Source organism: Pelodiscus sinensis, chromosome 10 (assembly GCF_052426305.1).
Source record: "Pelodiscus sinensis isolate ZL-2025 chromosome 10, ASM5242630v1, whole genome shotgun sequence".
NCBI classification, from domain to species: domain Eukaryota; kingdom Metazoa; phylum Chordata; order Testudines; family Trionychidae; genus Pelodiscus; species Pelodiscus sinensis.
The window spans coordinates 26,327,290-26,347,240 of NC_143061.1; the positions used below are offsets into that span (position 1 = coordinate 26,327,290).

The window sequence follows — 19,951 nt, forward strand, 5'->3', positions numbered from 1 at the left end:
AGAGGAACAGAAAGCCTCTGGGCTTTGGATGCTGGGTGATGATGAAAGAAAAGGGAGGAGCCCACAGACTGCTATGGCAGGAGAAGGGAAGGAACTTGGATGGGGAATCTAAATGAGTTTTTTAGTTTCTAAATTGAACTGACAAATTTCAGCATGTTTTCATAGATTTATCTGACCCAGTGTCGTATTTTTTAAATGAAGCCAACATTTAAAATCAATTTTGCATGCCCCAAACCTGTGTAAACTAAGTCTGCAGGTTGAATTACTAGATGTCCAGTTTGCAACAAGAACTCCTGGTTCAAATGGCAGCTTCACTCAGCACCACTGCCCCAGCCTTAAGCGCCCTTCTGCACCCAAACTCCCTCCCAGAACCTGTACCCCCAACCTCCTTCCCTAGCTCTGAGCCTCCACCCACACACACCCTAAACCCCTTGCTCTTAGCCCAGAACCCCCTCCTATACCCCAAGCCCCAACCTGGAGCCCCCTCCTGAACCCCAAAAACCCTTGTTCCCCACTCCACCCAAGAGTTCTTAGCTCCAAATAGAGACCTGACTCTCCCCCCAACACACACCAATCTCCTGCTCCAGCCCAAAATCCCTTCCTGCACCCCAAAGCCCTCATCCCCAGCCCCTCCCCAGGTCTCATCCTTCCTCCAGCACCACAACCCCTTATTCCAGTACAGAGCCCCCTCCCATACTCTGAAACCCTAATTTCTGGCCCCAGCCTGGAGCCTACATCCCCCGCCAGAGCTCTCACCTCATCCCACACCTCATGCTCCTGCCCCAGCCTGGTGATGAGTGAGCAAGTGAGGGTGGGGGAGAGCGAACAATAGGGGTGGGGTTGGAGTGAGTGGAGAGCAGAGCTTGGGAGAAGGGGCAGGACTCGTGGAAGGGGAGGGGCAGGAACAGGGGTGGGACAAAGGAGTTGAGTTTTCTGCCATTAGAAAGCTGGCAGACTACTTACAGGTAAAGTTGCTGAAACACATAATCTAAGCGAGTAGGTTCCACACAGTCTTAAAGGCAAGCATTTAATATCCCACAAGAACATATGCTCCCCTCATTCCATCTCTCTTACCCTGCACACTCCCTATTTATTTAGCATAAAAGCAAACATCCATCTATAAAAGCTCCCCAGTGGTGACATGCCTTATTTTCTCAGTACATGTAATATGGTTTGAATTTGGTTGTGCCATCTTTGCATTGTCCCCCAAGAACCAGAATCTATAACTTTACATTGGAAACGATGGCAAATCAATGGTACAGGAAAATCCATAAATGCTAAAGAGCAGGAACTCAAAACATCTTCTACTCATCAAGTGCCAGAGTGGAGAGGGTACTGTTGCTAATCTCAGTGGTGCATGAGGCTGAGCTGGGCGGAGCACTCTTGTCATTAGTGGTGGCTTTGCCTGAGATAATTTCCTCTGTATTCCTTTCTGGCTTCAATAAAATAATGTAACATTTTGGCACAAATATGCAACCAAGCAAACCAAAGCTTGATGCCAAAATTGCAAATATCTCAACAGCTACTTTGAATTTCCCTCTTGTACTTAAATAGGCTGGAACAAAAGAAATCCAGACTATGAAGAATACCAACATTCCAAAAGTGATAAATTTAGCTTCATTGAAATTATTTGGTAACTTGCGAGCTATGAAGGCAGTGATGAAGCATAATACAGCAAGAAATACATCAAACCCAAACATAATACATAAAAATTCTATGGAGCCTTCATTACACTCAAGAATTATCTTTACATTTTGAAATTCCATATTTTTGTACACATATGGAGGAATACATGCAAGATAGGCTGTGCAAATACACACTTCAATTATCACAGAGATTAGCACAAGAAGTTTTTGATGAAGAGGTTGCATGACTATATGAGCATGCTTCTCTGTAGGCTTGAACTTGGTATGTCTGTATTTTAACAGGAGCACAATCGTTTTTCCCAGTATACAGGACAAGCAAAGAGAAAACCCCAGGGCAAGGATCACCTGGCGGATCTGACATGACCACTCTTCTGGTTTACCAACAAAGAAGAAGGAAGATAACAAAGTAATGACAAGAGATAGCTGAATGAGAAAGCTCAGCTCTCGGTCATTGGCTTTCATAAGAGCAGTGTTTCTGTGCATTCTAAAAACAAAGGTCACTGAAAGGACAATACAAGCTCCAAACAGAGAGAGAACTACCAGTGTGGTCCCTAAAGCATCAGTATAAGCCAGAAACTCCACCTCCTTTAGCACACATTCATTCTTGGGTGTATTGGGCCAGTAATCATCAGGACACTGAAAGCATTCTCTTGCCTCTGTTAAATACATAAAAGAGAATTTTAACAGGATTTAGATATGGACCGTTACATGTATCTGTTTCTAAAAGGCTCACTTTTTTTTCACTTGGGTGAAGCAAAGAAGTTAACCATTAAGAAGTTTGGGCAGATGGATTCCTCCTGCTAATGGAATCTCATACCATTTAACTGGGAGAGCTGCTGGGGATAAAATTTAGCTAATGTGTTTCAGTAATTGAAAATAGCTTCTGTAAGGCATGCTCTGACATATAAATAGCATTCTTCATGTTGACATGCTCGTAAGAGTAGAAAAATTATAGAGGGTTCAGATATGTGCTGTGAGATGGATAAAATGATTGGCAAGCTTACTTTGTAGTCAGCTGCTCAAAGAGCTCAAGCTATTTAGCTACCCAAAATGAAAATTATGGGTGATTTGATCACACTTTAAGTATCTACACGGTGCACCGAAATTTGGTAACTGAGGGCTCTTCAATGTAGCAGACAAAGGTATAACATGATCCAAGTTGAAACTAGCAAAATTTTTACTCAATAAAGTGCACATTTTTAACAGTGAAGATAATTAACCATTGAAACAACTTACCCAAAGTTGGGATAGATTCTCCATCACTGGCAATTTTTGAATCAGACTAGCTGTTTTTTTAAAAGATTACTCCATCTCCATGAGAAATTCATTCAGAAATCCTATGGCCTACTTCATGCAGGAGCTTAAACTAGATGATCAAAATGGTCACTTGGAGCTCTACGGTCAATGAATTAACAACTGGCTAGAAACTGAATTTCAGTTTTGTGGAAAATTTTGAGTTTTCAGAAATATTTTCATGCTGAATTGGAGTGGTTAGATATAAGTACCTCACTACAATGGTGAAAGGTTTTCTACAAATGATATAGCCAGAGAGAGATTTTATGAAGCCTTGAGTTTGCCAGTTATAAAAGTTCAACTGTATCTGAAAGAGAACTATGGTCAATCTGACTTTATTTCCTGTAGAGCTGAGTGATAGAGGCCTTCACTGTTTTATTATCCAGACAAAATCAGAGATATGTCTAAAAATATTCATTTTTGTACTGTACCTGTTTCATTACTTATCTCTCCATCTGCACATGGAATACAGACAAAACAGCACACAGGCACTCCATGTTGGATCCCCTTTCTTGTACCAGATTGGCAGCTTTCAGTACACACAGAGCGGGGAGGCTACAAAGAACAGAATACAATGTCAAATCTACTTCTTCTACAGATAAATGCTTTAAGTGTATAAATATGTAGCTAACAATGGTTCATTCCCAAAATGCAAGCCTGGCCTCCCAAAAAAGTTAATTTATTATGCTCTAATTGGGACCGTGTCATCTTTTCTACCCTAAAACTTAAGAGCTCAGTTCTGTGCTCCAGATAAAATGTATTATTTGTTATTTTTCCACCAGACAGACTGGCCAGACTAAACTACAGACAGTGTATTAAATAATTAATGCACTGCTAGAACATTAAAAATGCAAAAAAAAAAGTTATCCATTACTGTAGGAAGCAGTGTCACACAAGGAGTAAAATAATGCATTTTTATAAAGAAACTGGTTGTATTTTAAATGAATATATCCTTTACAAAAATCCGTACACTTCTGTACTCAACCAGACAAATTGGTTTCTAGAAATAAGTTTTGTTCCTAAACAAAGATATAATGTGTGCATTTGAACAAACATATATTTGTAGATTAAATATGTGACTTCAAACACACTGAAAAATGTTCAAGATCAAGACCACTTTCTAAGTGGCAAAACCTGCAAACCTTACTCAGAAACTACTCCCATTAAGTCAATAAGGAATGCATGATATGGCCAACACAAAGTAATCACAGATTTATTTTCATTTTTATTAATTATTATTCTTTATTTCTATTGCAGCAGTATACTGACCCCAATCAGGGATAAGGGACACATTTGTATCTATACACAACACAAATTAAAATCCGGCCCAGATATTTTATAAACTAGTATTTTGACTATATACACAACAATGAAATAGACAAATAGAGCGAGGTAGGGCAATGGCTAAGAGGTGGGATAACTGAACAGGCAAAGTGAGTTTGCATAACACCAGTCTCAAAAGTCACAGAGGTAAATTAAGAAGATAAGAGGAAAATTTTACTAACTTTTAATGTTGGAGTGTTCCAAAATATAGAGTCATTGTTATATATCTTCATCTCATGCCCATCTTTTGTATCATTATAGATTCCAATCTTCACAAAGGAGATTTCTCCAGTTTCTTTTAACTGCCAGTTTATAATGTCATATGATGCATACACATCTCCATTGTCATCTATCTTTATTAGCTCATTGTCAAAGGTTGTAAATTTAACATTCTTCAGATAATACATTAACTATAAATCAAAAGAGGAAATTTATTTACAGAGTTACATACACTAGTTAAGAGTTGGAAAGGATCTGAAGTAGGACATGGAACTGTCGTGTCTTGAAATGCCTCAAAGATTTTTAAAAATTAAAATTAAATAAGTTTTAAAACATAGAATCATAGAACTAGAAGGGACCTTAAGAGGTCATTGAGTCCAGTCCCCTGCCCTCACAGCAGGACCAAGTACTGTGTAGATCATCCCAGATAGATGTCTACCTATCCTGCTCTTAATTATCTCCAGTGATGGAGATTCCACAACCTCCCTAGGCAATTTATTCCAGTGTTTAACCACCCTGATACTTAGGAAGTTTTTCCTAATGTCCAACCTAAACCGCCCTTGCTGTTTAAGCCCGTTGCTTCTTGTCCTATCCTCAGAGACTAATGAGAACAATTTTTCTCCCTCTTCCTTGTGACACCTTTTCTCCCTCTTCCTTGTGATACCTGAAAACTGTTATTGTGTCCCCTCTTGTGTTCTCCTTTCCAAACTAAACAAGCCCAATTCTTTCAGTCTTCCTTCATAAATCACGTTCTCTAGACCTTTAATCATTCTGGTTGCTCTTCTCTGGACCTTCTCCAATTTCTCTAAATCTTTCTTGAAATGTGGTGCCCAGAACTGAACACAATACTCCAATTGAGCCCTAATCAGGGCAGAGTAGAGTGGAAGAATGACTTCTCGTGTCTTGCTCACAACACTCCTGTTAATGCATGTCAGAATCATGTTTGCTTTTTATGCAACAGTGTCACACTGTTGACTCATGTTTAACTTGTCGTCCTCTATGACCCCCTAAATCTCTTTCAGCAGTACTCCTTCCTAAGCAATCAGTCCCTATTGTATGTGTGAAACTGATTGTTCCTTCCTAAGTGGAGTACTTTTATTTGTCCTTATTAAACATCATCCTGTTTACCTCAGACCATTTCTCTAGTTTTTCCAGATCATTTTGAATTTTGACCCTATCCTCCAAAGCATTTGCAAACCCTCTCAGCTTGGTCTCATCTGAAAACTTAATAATCATACTCTCTATGCCATCATCTTAATTAATGGTGCATCAACATACATACATATAATCTTGTGCCAGAGAAGTGGTCAAGTAATCCCCCCCATGGGAAGAAAAGCAAGAGAGGAGGAGATTTTTCATCAGTCTCCCTGTAAAGATGGGCTGTTTGATGCTTATTACACTATCAAACTGATTGATATTCCTTGAAACGCATTAAGTTTTATGTTGTAAAACTTCTATGTAATTCTATTCAGGTCTATTAATAACTACTGGATTTTACCACCTCCAATGAAAGTTCATTCCACCTACAGCATTCATCACTCTGCCTAAAATAATGGCTCCTTAAGTTCCTCTGATATGTATTGGGACAAATCTGCATCTAGAGTAAATTATCCTAAGTCTGTTAATTTAAATGGGGTGGTGACAGATTTATACAGGTTGCACCTCCCAAAACCAGGATTCTCTGGTCCAGCAACATCTGAGGTCTGTCTAGGAGCCTGGTGAGGCTGGTGTCTGCGGAACCTGTGTCCAGCAGCTTGGTCAGGGCCAGAGATGGCAACCCAGTCAGGGCAGAGCCAGAGCTAGTGTTCAAAGGGCCAAGGCCAGCGTTCAGCAGCTTGGACAGGTCCAGAGTCAGCATCCATGGGACAAGAGCCAGGGTTGGCAGTAGCAGGACCTGTGTCTGGAAGCCCAGCTGGGGCCGGCAACCCAGCTGGGCTTAGGAGGGACAGCTGGGCCTGGATGTAGGGGGCCAGCTGGGGCAGAAGCAAAGCCAGCAGCAGGGAAGGGCAGCAGGCTCAGGGGCTAGTGGCTGGGGATCTCCCCATAGCCAGAAAATTCCTTCCTACCGGTCCTGAGCATGCTGGACCAGGGAGGTCCAAACTGTATTAACTAAGGATCTGCTACATTCCTTATTAACTTGAATGTGTACCTCCTATGTCTGGTGTGTCCAAATGATAACAGTGTACCAGATTCTGCCATGGGGTATGTGTGCAGTAGAACCTTGCTCCTTGAGTAGTCCCCATGAAATCAGTGGGGCTACTTATGGATCAAAGTGCTACTCAGAGCCAGATTATCAGGCCCTGGCCTAAAGTCTCATGTCATTTACAAACCCCCAAGAACTTGAAAGCAAGGAATAGACATTTGCACTGCCAACTTCACAAATACAGTCTCAACTAACAATCACCTTGGCTGTGTCTAGACTGCATCCCTTTTTCATAAAAGGGATGCAAATTAGACATATCGCAATTGCAAATGAAGCGGTGATTTAAATCCCCCCCCCCGCTTCATTAGCATAAAAATGGCTGCCGCTTTTTTCCGGCTCGGAGCTTTGCCTCTTAAAATGGGGGATAAGGGATCTTTCGGAAAAGGCTTTATTTTCCGAAAGATCCGCGTCTAGACTGGCGCTTTTTTCTGGCAAAGCTCCGAGCCGGAAAAAAGCGGCAGCCATTTTTATGCTAATGAAGCGGGGGGGATTTAAATCCCCACTTCATTTGCAATTGCAATATGTCTAATTTGCATCCCTTTTACGAAAAAGGGATGCAGTCTAGACACAGCCCTTATGTTAAAAGGGCCTGATTATCGGATTTCACACCAGCAGAATTCCATTCTCCTATCTACTTACAGCCTTTGACCAATATTGTCTCATTGGTTCCATGTACTCCCCTGTTGGTCTGTCTATACCCATTAATCTCTTGTCTGGCAAATGACTGTAAGCTCTTTAAGGAAGGAAATATCTTTTTTGTACAAACAGCACTTCACATAGTGGAATCTCAGACCATGTCTGGGGCTCCTAGTCCTATCATAATACAAATAATAATAACTGAGCACCCCCACAACATCCCTGTGAGATAAAGTGCCATTATTTAACTAATGCATAGACTGACTAGCCCAGGGTTACACAGGACGTCTGTGGCAGGGCAAGGAACTGAAGCCAGGTCTCCTGATTCTTAGGATAGAGGCCCTAACCACAAAACCATCCTTCCACTTGCTTTACACAGATGTAAGCAAAATCTGAATCAGGCTCATCTAGTACAAATCATAAATCATTACTTGATTTCACCATATATTTTACATTTACTATTCCTTATTTATTATTTCATTTTTTCTACAGGTAATACTGAATGTATCTTCTTTAGGGATGTATTTTAAAAAATTAAAAGAAAGTTAAATGCATTTGTGCACCCCACATTAAAGTTCTTTCTTTAATACATCAAGTAAAATTATATTAGGCAAAATTAATGCTTACCTGCCAGGGCTCAAAATCATCTATAATTGCACAGGATTTTTTTGGAAATGGTCCGTTTCCTTCTACGCAGGTGTCTAAATTGTTAAGGGCATGGGCCACAGTGAACACAGCTTTATAGACATTATACGTTATTCTGAGTTCTGAAACATCCAGGTAGGTATTTTTTATGTCCTCTAGTTTCTCCTTTCCAGTACAGAGCTGATGAAACACAGGATTTACTCCTCTCTCTTGGCCTGATACATTTGTTCTAAAATCTGTATTATAAGGTACGCTGCTGTTAGGCCAAGTACAATTGAAAGCAGTCTGCCAGAACTCAATAGTCAAGTCATCGCTAGCATCATTATCTGGATGCACATCAAGCAGAAAGTCTTTTAACCCTGGTATGTCACCTCTCCGTATGCCAAAACCAATGGTCCCACGAAGGAATGGGAAATATTCAGGCTTAGCAATTAGTGCTGATGTAACCCAGGCCTCACTTGCAATCCAGGTTTTGCCAGTAATGTTACTGTGTGCAATTTCTTCCATTAAGGGACTGAGATCAATATCAGAAGAATATACTACAATGATATTTGCTGTGGATTCTTTTATAGCATCCACAATTGCTAGGATTTTTTCCCTGGAATATATTTTTGGAATGGTCTCAGAGAAAGCAATGCAGATTCCATATTTCTCTACATTTTGTTTAAAATACTTTATTCCATATTTTCCATAGTCATCATCTGCTGCTATTGTTCCTATCCATACCCAACCAAAATGTCGGACAAGTTCTGCCATAGCCAGTGACTGATGGTCATCGTTTGGAATAGTCCGTAGAAAGGAAGGGAACTGGTACTTGTCAGAAAGAACCGAGCAGGAGGAGGCATAACCAACCTACAAAAAAAATGTATTGATGCAGGGATTACTGGCTCACTTGATGCTTTGTTTTTTCACTTTCTTCTGTGTATGTATCATTGTTAATTATAGTGCAACATTCACCATAGCCAAGACCTAGCGTTTAATGTCACTATGCAGCCTCATAAACTGCTACCTCATTAGAGATTATTTTTATGTTGCTTATATGTCAGAACCTGAGTTTTCATAAAACTAAATAACAAGCCTTGATGGGTGTGGTGATGGATTTCGAAAAGCGAACCAAGTGCCAATCAAAGCAATACAGAGAGCTTGAAACAAAAGCGCTGAGAGAAGTGCGAATGCTCCTACTCAACGGGGTGTACACAATAAAGCCTAATAATTACAATACAAGCATCTGAGCCAGGGGTCAGCAGCATTCAGAGGAGCCTTGGCCATACCACTTTTTGCCCAGCCATTGTCCCTGCATTGTCTGCTCGAAGGAAACAGAATATGAGCTACAGGATGGCTCTGAGCCAGCCACAGATCCCCTTACACAGAAGTGCCCCATCAGTGGACAGTTAAATCTGTTCTGTAGCCAGCAAAATGTGGGAAAGTAACCTGAGTGCTGTCAAAGTGTGGGGCTTTTGGTTTTGTTGGTCATTAAAGTCAATGGTAGGTGTTCCTGAGACAGGATGCGCGTATTTAACCCTCAGGATGTAAGCTTAGAGACAGGCAAAGCTCTGCCAGGCATTTATATCAGTTTTGCCTGAGGATAAAGGTCAAAATTAAAGACTTAGACACTAAAGCTCCATCAGTTTCAACTCAGCTGTTGTGATTTAGTCCACACTGACCCATTTTTGTAAAATGTGCTCTTCTTTAGAAATAACCTGTCGCCATTTCTAGGTTATGGTGCTTGTGCCCAGTGAACTCTTGATCCTACAAATTGCTAAGGGAAGAGCATGCAGGAGCTTGCTAGTCTCAAACTACCAGAATTTTTAACCCCACTTTATTTGGCTAGCAGCTGCTAAAATACAGTTTGAAGAATTTACTTTTCCAGGGGCAATTAATGATAACTTCAATTCCTTGTTGACACTTCTATTTGTTTGGCTATTGTTTTCTTGGGTATTACAAAGAATTTGGATAGTGTAATTAGTGAGATAGAATAGTAACCATTATCAACGTTTCTTTTTGTCAAAAATAAAGTAACCTTACTCAGAAATTGGCAAACAGAAGGCACTTTAATATGGCTGATCCAAATCTAGGACGCAGTTATGCAAACTACAAAACACATTTTGCTAAGTTGCTCAGGTCCTATATGTTCAGCAGCCTGCAGGAGGTATTCAGTTCTTGACCGATTCAGGCACTGGGAGATGTTAAGAGAAAAGACCCATAGGAAGAATTCTATTCCCTTATCATTTGTACATTCGAATACATGGATTAAAACTGATATTTAAATCAGCCCATAGCCTGGTTATTTCTGAGCACCATGGGCGGGATCCAGTTCTCATTGAAGATGCTGGTAAAATCCCACAGACTTCAATAATTTTACAAGATTTTAGCATGCACTTTATTGTCATAGGACATGCAACCAGTAGTACTAGTAAATGAGAGGGAGTATGGCTAATTGTTAGAGGAAGGAGCAGGGATTTGTTACTTCTGGGTTTAGCCCCCGCTCTGAAACTTGCTCCCTATGGGTATGTCTACACTACCCCGCTCGAACTAGCGGGGTAATGTAGGCATTCGAACTTGCAAATGAAGCCCGGGATTTGAATTTCCCGGGCTTCATTTGCATAAGCCGGCCGGCGCCATTTTTAAATGCCGGCTTGTTCGTTCCACGAGGCATACAGATAGTTCGGAATGGCTTGCTAGTTCGAACTATCTAGCCCGTGCCGCGTGTAGCCGCGCGGCACGGGGTTCGAACAAGCCAGCATTTAAAAATGGCGCCGGCCGGCTTATGCAAATGAAGCCCGGGAAATTCAAATCCTGGGCTTCATTTGCAAGTGCGGTATGCCTACATTACCACCCTAGTTCGAACTAGGGTGGTAGTGTAGACATACCCTATGTGTCTTTGGGCAACTAATATAATTCTTGTATGTTTCAGTTCTCTCACTGTTAATATATTGTTTGCAGTGTTGTTGTAGCCATATTGATCCCACAATATTAGAGCTACAAAGTGAGCTAGGTAATACATTTTACTGAACCAGCTTCAGCTAGTGGAAGATCAGCTTTCAAGCTCCACAGAGCTCTTCTTTAGGTCTGGGAAAGTTACTCGGTGTGTATCTACACTGCAGCTAGAAACCACAGCTGCAGCCTGAGCCCAAATGGCTACACTGCATTTAGTACTTAGTATAAGCCCTAGTACTTGCCCCAGTCAACTGGTACAAGGCTAGCCACATGCCTAACTGTCACAGCTAAATACAAGGTAGAACAGATTGTTTATTCTAAATAGTTCTTACAATATGTGTTAGACCATTCAAAGTGAAGACCATTCAAGGTGTAGACTCCATCTTGAATAACTTTAATAACTTCTCTATTGGACCAACTCCTGTTAGTGGAAGAGAAGCTTTTGAGCTTACACAGAGCTCTTCTTCAGGTCTGGGAAATGTTAACTGCTTATACTCAACAATCTGTTAAGTTTTGTGTTTAGCTGTAACACGCTGAGTACCTTTCCTAGGCCAGTATCAAAGCTCTGTGTTGCTTGAAAGCTTGTCTCATTCATCAGCAGAAGTTGCTCCAATAATGAGAGATTACCTCTCCCACTCTGTTATTCAAATAATGGCGTATTGCTCATTATATTTAGATTTTAAAAAATACCACTTTCATTTACCTCAGGGAAATAATAGAGTCCTAAAATTCTTGAAGATGCAATAGTCAATGTCGATCCACCAGCTCCAATGACAGCTATGAGAGGTGCACCAGCACTGCATCTGATGTTGGGCATGGTTTCATTCTGCCCAGTAAGGTATGCCAAAGTTGCTTCAACAGTTCTAGATGTTGTAAAGCAGGTATCATAGATGTGATAACCCAGTGTTATATTTGGAAGAATATCTAGCCTATTGTTAACCTCATGGATGGCATGTATCATGGCTTTGGCCCAACGGAAACCTCGAAAGTTAAACCTGCAGAGACAAAGTACTCGTCAGTGCTGAATACATTTGCCAGAAGCACTTCCACACAAAACACACTTATTCTGTCATTCCTAAAAGCAAAGCAACATATTTTCTGAGTGCATGGTTTTCCCTGAAAATTAATGGGGTGTGTTGAAATCTGATCCTGTAAAAGTTGATATAATTGGAGAGTGTTCAGAAACTTCTAGAAGGCACTCAGCATCTCCCAGGATCAGCTCCAAAATGAACAGTAACTGAATTATCATGGCGGGTCTAACCCTGCAGGCCCTTACTCATCTGAGCAGTCTCATTATCTTTATAATCTTGTTGCAAACACTGATCATTCAGTTGAGTAAGGACTACGGTCACAGGTCTTTCTTTAGTAGTCACTTTTTTCTGTTGCCACTCATCAAAATGAATGTGAGGAAGACCATCACTGCAGCTACCATGGGGGACCCCATGGGATCCCAGGGTTGATAGAACGGTTGAGACAGCCGCCGTGTTGGTGCTGGGAGTCCTTTGCCTCCTTTCCTGGTGCTAGCTTGTGCACTGTTGGCACACTGTGCACTGCGGAGGAGGTATTTGGCAAGAGCTCTGCTGAACCAGGGTCGGGCTGTGGCCAGAGGGTTCTCTCCATAGGAATCATTTTGAGTCTCTGCTCACAGTTGTTAGGGATCCTCAGCCTTTATAAATCTAGCACTTATCCTTTTGGTGACTCTCACCAAGGCCCTTCAAGCAAGAAGTGTGGATGTCACTTTTCAGCGTAAGTTTACTATACTTTGCCCATGATTTAAACCCCAGAGTCTGAGGCGTGCCCTGGTGTTGGCGGAGAATTGGGAGAGACACCCCCATAATGGAAATTTAGAAAAAACGAACACTAACTTTACAACTGTTACTAAGAAAATTAATTGACTATATACAAAATCATAATGGGACACTGCTAAACGCGCCTGAGAAGCGGGATCAAGAGACATTCCAGCAAGCCGTCACCCATGATAAGAAGGATTTGAAGGGGTGGCAGGTCATCATGGTCCTATATTGAGCAATATATAAAGGTGCGACTCCACAGGTTCCCCAGGCCGACCCTACTGGTATAGCTAGGAGAAAAATCATCCAGTTCTCATGCACACACAGCGTATGCATATACCTGATTGGAATTTATACAAACAAGCTTTCAAAGAACTATGATTTATTCAGAACTGAGTGTAAATCCATGTTACATTCAAAGCCTTACTGCTTCGCTTTGACAGCATTTGGGAAAATGGTTGGGGGAGGGATGCTTTTGTTGTTTTATAACCACCTGAGGAGCTTTTCAAGATACCAAACCAAAAGAAGCAATCTCTGTTGTTGGTTGCTTGAGAGTCATAAGTACAGTTCTTACATTTTAAATATTTAAATAGTTTGGAGGGGAGGAGGAGATCACCATAACTAGAAATAATTGTACTTGTGTAATTTATGTATACCGGCTGATTTTGAGATTTAAAACAGACTTCTGCTCTCTCTACCCTAACAGACTGAGTTTGCTACAAACCACTAATAAGGGAAATCTCAGTTCAGTGATGAATTCGATGTAATAAGCCATCAAATAATTCACTTTAATGGGACTCTTCTGAAGTGGCTTTGATCTGTGAGGGAGTGAAGGAAAGGTTTGTTCCTGTTGTGGAGAAATCTGATGTGCTTATATACTGGCACAATATTGCCCAGACACTACACAAACACCCTAGAAGCTTTAATAATGATAATAATTTGTTCAAGTCCTGTTTATGGAAAGCAGAACCAAAATAGAGAAGCTAAAATGTTTCTTTGCTGTTTCAATACAGGAGACCCTCACTATTCATGGAATCGTTATTCACAGTTCCATGTATTCGCAGGTCTTCAGTCCCAGCTGCCAGGCGCCATGGTGACTTCCCTGTGCCTTCCAACATCTGTGGTGAATTTCCTGCAGATGGTGGGAGCCACAGTGATTTCCACACAGCTGCCAAGCCCTGCAGTGAGTTTGGGAGTCGTGGGGGCTGAGTGGATCACCACAGGGGACAGGAGCTGCGGCTCCTAGTATTCGTGAATTTTGCCTATGAATGGCAAGGTTTTCCTGCATGAACCAATATCCCTCTCCAATACTACAACGAGTGCCCTTTCTCTCTGAGTTTTGTCTTGAGAGTCTCAGTCACATGAACTCAAACCTAGGAGTGTTTGTCTAGGCTTCAAGTCTTTCCTCTCATCAAACATTTAACTGTTTTAGGTGGAGTACCAGTTTCCACAGTCACATCCGAGCAATCCATTCTTATGGAGTCACAATCCAATCTGTGCCTAAAACTAACACCCCGAGTTAAAACATACACTTGATGTTTTGTGCTCTCTGGGAAACAGAAAAGGGAGCCAGGATGTCACCAAGAAAACCCAGCAGAAGCATCCCAGCCAGCCCCTGCTGCTTGTATTGCACTGCAGGTAGTAGTAAGCAGCAGCAGACCTGCTATTTCTGACATGTTCTGCTGACCTAGCCATAATGTACCTAAGACTGTACTACAATCCTGAGCGGCCCAGTGGTGATGGGTTAGGAAGGAAGAAAGGAAGCAGGCAGGCATGCTCAGCTGGCCTAAAATAAATTTACACTCGAACAAAACTCCACCAATGCCACAAATCGTTATGAGAAAATATTTTACATGTTTGCTTCCCACCCTGCTATCCCTTCCCACTTCCCCCGCATAGCACAGCCAGACCAGAGTTTATGACTTGTGAATTGTATTCACTTGTCATAAATATACAGTGCCTTTCCAGAGAATGAGGGCTGATCCTGCCAGGGGCTGAGGATCTTCAAATCCCATGGGACTCAAATGACAGTAGAGGGCCCTCCACAGATTAATCAGATTGCTTGACTTTTCTCTCACCCTTTTAGACCAGCCTATAATTTGGATGGTGACAAGGTGTCATTGTGTAACATGAAAACTTGCTTAGTTTTAGCTCTCCTTGCAAACTCAAGGTTGGTTACTTGCAAACCACACTGGTTGGAAAATTCACAACGATCTGCAAAGTTTTCAGAGATGTTCAGATTCAGGCATTTTGGTCCAAACCAGCTGCACCCAGCGGCGGATTTAGGGCCGGGCGAGTAGGGCGGCTGCCCCGGGCCCCGCGCTTCCTGAGGCCCCGCGCATGCGCCTTGGCACCACGGCACATGCGCTGTGTCAAAGGGGGGGGCGTGAAATTTTGCTGCCCGGGGCCACACTGCGCTGCCCTAGGCCCCGAAGCACTCTCATCCACCCCTGGTTGCACTAGTTATATGAATGTAAAATAATTTTGTTAGCCTTAGCACCGAACTGATTGAATTCCAGCAGCTTTTTCATTACACATTAAGCTCTGGTGCCAATTCTTGTTGACTGAAACAGAAGGAATGATTTCTAAGAACCCATGCAACGTGGAGAATTAGCCTTAATGGAAAGTGAATTCTGACACTGAAAACCTACATTTTTATATCAGTAGTTTGGTTCAAAGAATTACATCCATTCAGTTTAGGAATAGGAACCTGGACCGTCTGTGCTCAATGCAAACTCACTAACACAGCTCAAATTTCAGATATAAAATTCTAAATGTTATTGAAATGCTGAGATGCAATCTGTAGCCCTTCCTCATGGACAACATTTTTAAATAATAAATACATTTGAGAAAAATTGTAAGCTGTACACACTGAAAAAGGGGAGAGATTCATCATGAAAACTATACACTATGAATTATTCACACAGCTTTACTTGCGGCTAGTCAATGTAGATTTTTTTCCTTCTCAGAATAAATAATTGTCATATACCAATCCTATTTCTATATAATATGCTTCTTCTTCCTCAAAAGCAACAATAAAAACCCCTGAGGAAGCATACGTTGAGCTATAGCTATTCCGATCTATGGTGTAGTTACTATAGAGAAGAAAGCATAATTTCTGTTCTGTTTTTCATTATGTGGGATGTGCGCACAATTGATGTACCATGCTTCCAGAAATGTGATATTATTTCCAGCAATACTGCTGCTATTTTCTACTCAACAATGCCAAAAGCTTTAACAAATACTTTATTGTGATATATGCTGGGGACAAAATCTTAAGAGATGCTAAACACATGCAATTCATAATTATTTGGGAGTTGCTGGCATTCTACATTTCTCAGCATTAGATTCTTTACTTACCATTACAGAATAATAGAACACATTTTGCAACAAAGTAATCATAGTGGCAAGTTTACCGGGAATTACTTGCTAGCAAATTTTAACAGGTATAAAAATTACATATTGTTTAAAAAAAATACAATAAAATTAGTGTTATTGAGTATTATTTGTATTTTTCAAACTCGAGGGTACAAGGATTATTTTTATAGCCTGTACTGTACTGTCAGCTTTTGTGCAAAATTCATATTGACTTCCATAAAAGTTCTGTGCAAGAAGCAAGGGTCTGTAAAACCACTAACCAGCATTTATTGAAGTCAGTCGGAAGAAGTGTAAGTCCTTGTTCTTTATTCAAATAGTATGTAATATGGGTCTGATTCTGAAAAGGGATGCTGAACACCTGCAATTCCCATTGACTGCAAAGGAAACTACAGGAACACAGCACCTGCCTGCATTGGTAACTGGTGATATTAGTAATAGCAAAGTGTTCTATACCATTTTTATCTCTTTTCAGAATCAACTTTACTGGCTCCTAAAACATACAGAATAAAATATGGTTAATGCATAGTGTGTAATTACCTTTATTCATAAACTCACTGCAGCGGTCTTGAAAAAGTTCCCCAGGCGTTTCACAGTACAGCCTACCATACAGTTCACTGAATGTGACGAATAGCTCTACCTGCAATTGAGTCTTAAACCCCTTCAGCACGCATAACACTCTCTCTCTCTGCTGGGAATGGCCCTTCCAGAAGAGCACATCAGTAAAATCTGTGACATTTTAATATTCCCTAAACATAGACACTATTTCACGGTTACTGGACAACAAAAATTGGTGTGATTTTACTCGGTGTTGTAAATGTATTGGCTTGGGAACAATGCTGCCAGGTGCTAATCTATTCGATTCCATCAAGATTTTCATGCTGCAACCATTACAGTGGTGTTTGAGCACTTACCTCCTGCTCTAGGACTGCACTTAACCAGATGTCTAATTGAAAACTTATTTATATTCCCACTTAAATCATTAGAATTAGCCATGTGCATAAAGTTAGGCACATGTTTAAGTGCTCAGCTGGGTCTGGGCACTATTGAGAGTCCACAGTCCCCTACTACTTAGAATAATTAATAAATGATGCTAGAAAATTCAGATTTTAACACAGACATTGTGCTGACTGTAAGTTGGTGACTAGTCACTGCAGTCAGATTTACTCACAATATTGAACAAAAAAACAGAAAAATGGATGCCCTTTATGTATCTGTCTCTTGCACCCAAATGAGCCATATCTATAGATAACCTTTCTGTCAAGTGAGTCTAAAAATGTTCTTCCATGGTCAAGCCATTCAGAGCTACTCTTCAACTTGTCTTAAGTGGAAGCCACTATTTGCATATCTTACACACTCTAACATGTTTATTCAATAATAAAACACATGCACAGGCACTCTCACACATTCCCACCTGCATTTATCCTCCAAGCTGCCAGGGAGGAAAAATGTCTTACCCTTCACATTTTGGTGACACTGGCTCTGAAGAAGTTGGTTCTTTTTCTGGTATAGACCTGAAGTGAATGGGAAACATTCCTCCTATGATCAGCGTACGATTCTCAGATTCCACATAGCCATGCAAATCAAATTTTCCTAGCAATCTACATGTACCTTCTGCACCTTGAATGGCCAGCATATGCAGAAAGAATGCAAACAATCCTAGAAGCAAGCACAACTTCAAGCTGGCCATTTCATTAGGAGCCACTTTTGGGAAATGATCAATGTAAAAAATACTCGAGCCTTTATAAGGCCCTTGACTATATATTTACATCTATCATCCTATGAAAGAATAAGCAGGTTCCCCAGAGACATAGCTTGCTATCCTTACTACCTAAGTGGCAAGCCACAAAGACTGTATCTCATTTGCAATGCACTATACAGAGTGAGGATTATGCGGATATTTTGAAAAGTATCTAAAATTTGCCCTGTTCCTTAATAATCAAATTAAAATGCAAGTTATTTGTATTATTTTGTGCACTCTCTACTGTTGAAGTGCCAGAATTCTGGCTCTGATGTTTCCATAATGAGTTAGGACCTTTTAGGAAGGTGCTAGGAGAATATTTTTAAATTATCTCTTCATAAGTCGTATTCAGATGAGCTATTAATGAGGTAAGTATGAAAATTATGCAGGAGCAATCCCTTCCTTATAATACACATCATAGTAGGAGACAGATGGATCTGATCCAATTATATTAGATACAGATGTGTCTGCTTAGGCTTTGGACACTCTCAGTAAAAGGAAGCCTGATGATGATGTGGACACACTGCCGGGTGTCTACTTACTTACCATCAGAAGTCTGGCTGGTGTGGATGAACCTTTCCCCACATATTATGGGTGTGTTTCTTTAAGAAAGATGTTGACACGATTAGAATAAAGATCAGACTCCAGAGGATTTGGGAGCCAGCTGCTCCCCCTTTGAGCTTTAACAATCAGTTTCACCTCAGCACCTGGGTACCTTGTACCTAAAAACCAGTGCAGCTTTTCACTGTAATCTAGCTAAATATTTTGATTTATAGTGTCCAGATATTAGAAAAAAATACTACTCATTGCAACTTCTGGATTTCCAAATTGTGGCATATAACACGAGAATTGTGGTCCAGCTCGTTACCATCAGTCTCCTTAGCTTTTTCAGTCATGCGCTATATATTTTGTTGAAAGAGAAACTCCTAATGCCTTTGAGAATGTGTTTCCTAGAAAACCTTATGGCCCGCTTGCAAATTTGATTAACACAGAACCACTTAAGAATGCTCAAAAATGAAGGGAGAAATCATGAGATAAATAAGACACAAAATAGCTGAACTGGGAATGACCCTCACAACATGCAATTCATATTTTCCATTTTAGCTCCTTCTCCAAGGGGAACATTAGTGGTTTGTGAGTACTGTATCGAATTAATTTATGGTAAATGTTATACAAATGTAAGTGCAACTCCACTAGAGGGACCCTTAACTGAAGCTAGAGAAATACTATTCAGTGGCCTAGGCCATGAGTTTGGAGAGCTCAAATCCAGTTCCTGAATACCACATCCTGTTTCTTAATCAAACTGAAGTCAATGAGTCTGTGGGTATTTGGATCAGATGCAAAGGGCCATTAAAATAAAACCCTCTACAACTGACATTAGTTGGCATTTTTGCTGACCTTCTTTAAGGAACGGGCATGAATTAAATGGGGATAGAGATTATTATATCGTCTCAGGCTGCCGCTTAGGAATGGTTGCTCTGGGTCAGAACGGAGTCACCATGTCAGGGCAATGCGCATGAAGTTTGTGATGTTTCTGCATTGTGCTGTATCAGCTCTGTGGCTAGAGGACATCAAGCTCCCAGGTTGGTAGGTTAGATCTTACTGAAGCACTAAGTTTCCACAGAGGTTTTTTTAAAGAATAAATTGCAGGGTAGAGAAATGTACTGCTTGTTCAAATTGTGCAGAAGTAGGTGCAGAGTCTTTTCTACTCTTGCTTTCCCACAGTGTATTAACTGTTCTTCAGTCCTAGCAACTATAAACCATTTTTTCCATTGTTTAACGTGGTTATGGCTCTAACACTGTGTGTGCCTGAGCCCCTCTTTCATACTTTCTAGGTCACATGATCTTAGTTTTTAACACAATACACTTGTCACATCTTGTCTTTACCTTCCAGCAACAGAAACACCTGAACCCAGAAGCATAGGAGAGGCATCTGAGGCATCAGGGGACTAAGCAGTGATGGAAAATTACATGCTGCTGAGCTTGGTACCATATTTACTTTGATCGACTTATTAACTCTTTGAAGGAAGATCACATTATTTACATGAAAAAGCTCTTTGTATCTCTTAAACATGAGGGCTGTGTCTATATTGGCGCAATCTTGCGCAAAAGCGCAAAAACTTGCTGCCTATCTACACTGTCC

At 40.9% G+C, this 19,951-nt stretch overlaps 1 protein-coding gene across 1 annotated transcript; it reads right to left on the minus strand.

Annotated features, from left to right (window-relative positions):
* Positions 1–564: 564 nt before the first annotated feature.
* Positions 565–17,757, minus strand: LOC102446760 (vomeronasal type-2 receptor 1-like). The gene is made up of 6 exons (XM_089780993.1): positions 17,525–17,757; positions 11,606–11,897; positions 7,948–8,817; positions 4,445–4,672; positions 3,371–3,494; positions 565–2,302 (listed from the first exon to the last, which is right to left on the minus strand). The coding sequence occupies exons 1-6, from the start codon at positions 17,755–17,757 to the stop codon at positions 1,305–1,307; spliced, it is 2,745 nt and encodes a 914-aa protein (XP_089637119.1). The 3' UTR covers positions 565–1,304.
* Positions 17,758–19,951: the final 2,194 nt, after the last annotated feature.